We start from the raw sequence: 7,070 nt of genomic DNA, 5'->3' as shown, positions 1-7,070 counted from the left end.
TCCCATTTTTGTGCATAAGAGAAAATTCTCTACCCCGTATATGTGTATAAATGTTTGTTTGATCAAAAAAGAGTAAACTCTTAAAATGGGTTCCTTCAGAGATGGGGAATTGAGGATGCCAATAAACTGATTCTCTTTTTCTTATCATACCTCTCTACTAGTTGATGGTTTTACAACCATCGTATTGTGCTTTTATGATAAAAAATAATTTATAAAGTTTTCTTTTCTTTCTTTTTTTTTTTTTTTGGCCCTGCCGCGTGGCTTGCGGGATCTCAGTTCCTCGACCAGGTATTGAACTCGATTGAACTTGGGCAGTGGAAGTGCTGAGTCCTCACCACTGGGAACACCTGATAAAAGGGTTTTTGTGTTTTTTTACTGTGAAACTAGAATCGGGAGGTAAGAAGTGACTTTTCTATTAAACGGTTTTAGAGGTGAAGGAAATTATGATAATTGTAAAGGTTGAGGAATGTTCAACTTTTCATTTTGAAATTAGTTTGTTGACTTGTTCATTGTCTTTCCCTCTAGAATGGAAGGTCCGCGGCAGCCGACACCTGTGTGTCCAAAGTCTTGGGCCTAGCCACCAGCATCACTCCCTTACACTAGTATAATTGCTTCTGAACCCATCTCACTGCTTCTGCTCTTTCCCTCTGTATTAATTTGTTAGGGCTGCCATACCAAAGGACCACAAACTGGGTGGCTCAAAACCACAGAAATGTATTACCTCACAGTTCTGGAGGCCAGAAGTCCAAGATCAAGGTATTGGCAAGGTTGGGTCCTTCTGAGGCTGTGAGAGAGAATCTGTTCCAGTTCCTGGTGCCTCTCTTCCAGTTCCTGGTGCCTCTCTTCCAGTTCCTGGTGGTTTGCTGGCAATTCCTTGGTGTTCCCTGGCTTGCAGCTGCAACACTTCAGTCTCTGCTTCTGTTGTCCCATGGGTCTCTCCCCTCCTGTGTCTGTGTATCTTCTACTCTTCTTGAGGAGAAGAAGTCATTTTGGATTAAGGGTCCGCCATACTCCACTAAGACCATCTTAACTGATTACATTGGCAATGGCCCTGTTTCCAAAGAAGGCCACTCTCTGAGGTACTGGGGGTTAGGACTCCAACGTATCTTTCATGGGGACACACTTCAACCCATAATGCCTTCCTACAGTCAGCTCTGCATGGAGCTGCCAGAGAAAACTTTTAAAAATTTAAACTGGTTCACTCTCCGAGTTCCCCATCATATCAAGACCTGAACTAGGGCCACCATACCCTACTTCTCTGGTCTCTGCATCTTTCTCCATCCATATCTCTTAGTATTAGTATTCTGAGCTAACCACACTGACTGTCTTTCTATTCCTAGAGCATTCCATGTGCCTTCCCCCTTCAAAGTCTTTGCTGTTCCTTCTGTCTGAAACGTGCTTCCACCAGATGTGTGCCTGGCTCTCATTCTCATGTCCTCCAGGTCTTCCCATCCAGGGCCAACTCCTTTGAGAGGTCTACTCTGACCCTAACCCCTAGAACAGGGGCCACTCCTGTATCCTCTTGTTCAGTTTTCTTTATAATGCTCAGTACTACATGGCATTATATCTTATATTTATTTGTTTATTATATTACGTATCTCCCCCCTGGAATGTAAGCTCCTCAGGGGAAGGGATTTTTTAAAATTTGAAAAGCTTTCAGATATTTTAATGTACTTTTTAGTTAAATTAAACTTTTGAACAGGTGACTCATTTACATGGTTGAAAGTGAAAATGATATAAAAAGATATCCAGAGAAGGCTCTTTCCCATTTCTGGGAACTATCCAGTTTCTGACTATCCAGTTTCCCTGACCCCCATAGGAAACCATTTTTACTAGTCTCCCAGTATCTCTTTATGCAACTACAATACGTATTTGTATATATGTTCATATATATTCTTGTTTTCTCATCTTACACTGAAGATGTCATTTAATACATAGTTGGCCCCTTGCATTTATGTTCCTTCAAAATATTTCCTGGACATCATCCCATATCAGTTTATATAGAACTTTCTCATTCTTTTTTAAACAGCTCTATAGTATTCCCTTTTGGGAACATACTGGGGTTATCACTTCCCTACTGATAAATACTTGTGGCTTCCATCTTTTGTTATATGCGACGGGGATTTCCATGCTGTATCCCCAGAGTTTTGAAGTCTTTCTGCACAGAGCGGACTGTCAATAAACAATTGTAGAGAGGATGAAAGATGAATGAACCAATATGAATGAGCCAAGGAGGGTAGTAGGAAAGGAGCCAAGGGCGGCTCGCAGGTGCTGCACGGAGGCCCCAACAGGTGGCGCTGTAGGCGGCGGTCGCGCCTGGCCGGGGGGTGGGGGTGGGGGCCCGCCGCTCTTGCCGTAGGCGCAGACGGCAGCGCGGGGACGAGCGTGGGGGGGTAGGGCGAGTCATATGACCCGTTCGGCTTCCTGGCTTCGGCCGCTGCAGCCGCCAGCCCGTGCCCGCCAGCGTCGCGCCGGGGTCCCGAGGAGCCTTTGGGGGGTCCGGGCTGAGGCCCACTTGTGTGGAGGTCGTCGCCACCGCTGCCTGCCCGCTCACCCGTCCGTCCTTCCTCCCGGCCGCCATCATGCTGGCTCTCATCTCCCGCCTGCTGGACTGGTTCCGCTCGCTCTTCTGGAAGGAGGAGATGGAGCTGACGCTCGTAGGGCTGCAGTACTCGGGCAAGACCACCTTCGTCAATGTCATCGCGGTGAGTGCCCTCCCGCTCACCCGCCCGGGGCGCCGCAGCCCGCGCGTCCGGCGCGGGGTCCGCGTGCAGGCCCGGCGCGGGGGTCCCCTCTGCGCGGCGGGGCTCTTGGGAGTGTGTGTGTATTGGGGGAGGGAGTAGCCGTGCTTGTCACCTCTCCTAGGGTTAGGACTCGGAGCTTCGCGTGTGTTGGTGGCTGAAGTGTAGCGCTGAGATCGGCAGCTGAAGGGTTAATTCCATTTAGTTGTCTTCTTCCAAGCGCCGTGTTCTTATCGCGGCCGGGGTTTGGAAAGGGTGGAATTGGGCTTGTCACATTTTTAAGGCGCTTGGGGGATTGGGGTTTCCTTCGGGTTTGGTCTGTGAGGGCAGCGGAAGGGTTAACTCCAGCTTATCACTTTCCTGAAGGGTGGGATTTGGCGACTCTGTGTGTCCCGTGAGAAAGCATAAAAATTGAGATCCTCTCAACTAGCCACTCGGGACGAAGAGCCCCGATGTAGGAAAGCAGGGGACCGGTGGGGACTCATTCCTGAATGCTGTGGGCAGCTTCTCCGCTGTAATTCAGTTACTGGTTTTCACCCCTTTCCCGAGGGGCCAAGATCAAGTTGATTGTGCTGCGCTCCCCGGTAAAGGTGGGGAGGGACATTTCCAGCTAATCCAAAGTAGTGCACAGCTTTTATTTTATTTTAATTTATTCTATATTTTATTTATCTAATTGAAGTATAATTGATTTATAAATGCACAGCTTTTATTAAGCCGAGCAGTTAGGGGGTCTCTGCATTTCTAGAGCTAAATGTCCTCATCTAGGGGGTAAGATCTGCAGCCAGCGTAAAGTTAACTACGTTGAAAAAGCGGGGGTGGTCTTTTGTAATGGTGCTTCTTAAATGAAGGGAGGGGAAGGGTCTGGGCAGGAACGTAGCTTATTCCACGCCCAGGGAATGGGTGTCTGGGAGGGAAATTGCCCTGGGAGCCTATATACAATATGGTGTTTATTCAGCAGTGATTGAGGGGAAGGAGGATCATTCAGTTTTGCTTGTCTGGTTGGCTGGGGAAAGAATAAGAGCGAAAGATTCTCGTCAGTCTTTATTTACAGCCCAAGAGTTGCTGTGACTCAGTCTTAGCTGATAGGGCCTGCTTGTGCTTGCCCAGCTACTCCAAAGAGAGATGGCAGCAGTTCCTCCACCGTTTAGATGATGGGTGAAAAAATAGGCGACTAGCTGTCCAACTGGTTGGGTTACTGAAATTATTCAAACACGCCTTCCTTGTTAGGGAACACAACTCGGTGTAACTCGTGCCTCTTAGTCCTTGCAGTTATAGAGCAACAGGAATGAGTAAGACTTGGAGAAACAGAGATCAGCAGAAATCCGAACTTCCTTTGAGGAATGTTGCATATAAACATAAAGAAAATTGGCCTACTTTTCGGGCTCTTTTTGTATAATATGATTGGGGGGGTGCTTGAGATGACTATTTTTTCAACAGTCATAAAAAAGTGGAATGTGTATCTAGTACCACTAAAATTAGTAAGGAAAAACTTTGGGCTAAGTATCCATACTCGAACTTTTGTATGATGTGGAAAAGATCAGCCTGAGTGCAGCTGAGCTCATTTAACTGTAAATTTTCTGATATTCCTTTCAGATAAGAATTGGTGTCTCCTCCTAAATTCTATCTTTTTGACAAGACTGAATTAATTTATAGTGTATATAGGTGTATTACTACAGTCAGTCTTGTTTGTTGCAGAGAAGTAGTTATTCTTGGGAAACCTAAAAAAAGTTTAGTAAATCTTTGAGGAACTTCTAAAAATATAAGCTCAATTTTCCATGCTTGTGTTTTCAGTAGACAGTGTAGCTTAGTATAATGAGCATGAACTTTGAAATCAAGCATCCCTGGGTTTGCAGTCTGGCTCTGCCACTTAGCAGCCTTGTATCCTCTTTCAGTCCTTGATTTCCCATCTATTAAGAGGAGATAATAATAGGTTTCTTACAGAGTTGCTGTGAGTACCTGAAATGACAGATGTTAAGTGACTCGCATCGTGCCTGCCTATAGAAGGGGTTAGATAAATGGTAACTGCTGTTATTATTTGTAGCGGGTATACTCGTTTAATGCAGAAACGATATTTTGAAAAATATTCAGAAAGGAATTAGCTGGGGTCATTTCCGTCTTTGAATTTGTGTATGTATCCAAATGTGGACTGCTGTAGTGTATTCCTAGATTGTGGCAAGTAATCACATCATGTCCTCCCCCTTCCCCCCTTTTTTGCATTAGATTATTTTGACATCTGGAAAGCTGTTGAACTCAAAGTGAACCGTTTATTTTAACGTTAGACTCTTTGTTGCGTTTTGTTTTGGCCGCGCGGTACGAGTTGGGGGATCTTAGTACCCCGACCAGGGATTGAACCTGGATCTTTGGCAGTGAGAGCTCTGAGTCCTAACCCCTGGGCCGCCAGGGAATTCCCTATACCATTCTTTTTGAATGATACGATGTGGGTAGGTTCTGTTAAGAAAAAATCGTGACGGTAATTGCCCGTGGCCTTTAGGATGCTGGAAAAAAGAGACCTCAGTAAATTTCATGCCTTTTTTTAAACCTCAGATTTTAACCTAATCTGTGGTTCTTATAGAATATATTGAGGGTGAGGAATAAGTAATTAAAAGTGAATTTACAGAGTTTTAGATAGAAACAGTGTGTCCAAAATAGTAAATTTGCTTTATCTTAAAAAAAATCAACTGCATTCTTTGTATAAAGTGTTTGATTTATAGACTCAGAAATTCAGACGCGTTGACTCCTATGTGTTACTTTAGAAAGTTGGCTGTTTATTTCTCAAATTCAACTAGTAACTTGCCAGGTAGGAAAAGCTTCAGGTGAAGCCAATTTTCTTAGGTAAAAATCAACTTTTTGTAAATGTCAAATTAAAATGTGTCTATATTTTCTGCCTTAAAAGTTAAGAAAACTTTGAGTGATGTCATTTAACTTACTCAAAAGGTTTGTGAAGCTGAATTACTTACATGCAGGGTTTGGTCCATTCTGAAATTAGGCAGTCTGCTTACGGAGAGTTTCAGTCCTCAAATTCATATTCTTATGGTTTCAAACCCCAAATGATACTTCATGTTATCTAATGTTTTATGTAGAGACACTTAATATACATAGTGTTCTCTTTGTTTTGAACATTAAAAAAACAGAAAAGAAACACATCTAGTCTTTAATTTTTTTGATTAGTGTTAGGAAATGAAATACTGCCCATTGCTAAGTATTATGGCAGTTATTACGTAATAAAACATGTGTCTTGTATGTGTAATGTACGTTGAGTAATCTTTATTTTTAACTGAAACCCTTAGGTGGGTTATAGGATACTTACGAAGAAATGTTTAATAGGATTTACCAAAATGTTATGGGATAAGTTTTATAGACATTGTGTATTTTTGAAATTAGTAGTATTATAAAAATTTGTCTACATTTTTGTGAAGTGTCAATAGCTCAAAGGTTAATCCAAGGAAAAGTTTATTACTGCTGAGAGTTAGGAAAAGGAGATATTTGGAAAGATTGTAGAAATCTGGACCTAGAATAATTTTTTTAAGAGTTTGTAAAAACCTTAATTAAGTAGTCTAATTTTACCCTCATTTTAGAGATGTAGGTAGGAGATCCAGAAAGGTTAAGTGAAATTCCTAAGGCTAATTAGTAGCTGAGATAAAATTAGAACCCAGGGCCAGTGCACTTTCTACTTATCTGCCTCTGTAGATCTACCTGAGGTTAGAACCATAGAGCTGTGAATTGGGAGCTCTTAATCCTTTAAACATCTTTTTTGAATATAAATATACTCTTACGAATCTGGATAGCATTTTAGATCCAACCTTCTTAAGCATATTGACTAACATTGGAGGAATATACACACACACACAGTGTTTGTGTGTGTGTGTGTATTTGAGGACATGAATTAGAGGAAAGAATGATAATCTATGGAAAGTAGCAATAGTGGAATATTATAATACTATGTTTGCACATTTGAATAACTGGCTAACAGGCATTGTTAGGTTATTGAACTACGTTTAATATCTTTTAAGAGCAGAAATAGTTCTGTGATCAGAGTGCTTCTTATTGAATTACATTGGGGTAAGAAGGGCAAAAATAGTTTTTAAAGAAAACATGCTCACCTGTAAAGTTTAGCAAATCTGAAACTTGACTGTAGGAGCTGGCCTTCCAGTGAGGTCATCTTCAGATACGGATTCAGAGTTGTGGAACAGGAGGCATCCTGCTAAGGAGCATTTCTTCGAAGTTCTTTACCCGCTTTCCCATTGTGTTTTCCATGCAGGCTTAGAATCTCAAAGCAAAATGTTCTCCGTAAGAAGCTGTTAAGAGTGCATTAGGCGCTTTAACTTACTA

At 42.5% G+C, this 7,070-nt stretch overlaps 1 protein-coding gene across 1 annotated transcript in view; it reads left to right on the top strand.

The window, feature by feature from the left end:
• The first annotated feature begins 2,438 nt into the window (after positions 1–2,438).
• Positions 2,439–7,070, top strand: part of ARL8B (ARF like GTPase 8B) — a 60,188-nt gene continuing 55,556 nt past the window's right edge. The window contains exon 1 of the mRNA XM_079713388.1: positions 2,439–2,705. Coding sequence (XP_079569514.1) covers positions 2,583–2,705 — 123 coding nt within the window. The 5' untranslated portion in view covers positions 2,439–2,582. The remainder of the gene's footprint in view (positions 2,706–7,070) is intronic.

The sequence above is a fragment of the Hyperoodon ampullatus genome (assembly GCF_949752795.1).
Source record: "Hyperoodon ampullatus genome assembly, chromosome: 10".
Taxonomy (NCBI): Eukaryota; Metazoa; Chordata; class Mammalia; order Artiodactyla; family Ziphiidae; genus Hyperoodon; species Hyperoodon ampullatus.
Note: the sequence above shows the minus strand (reverse complement) of the source record. Positions and strands in the feature narration are given on the sequence as shown.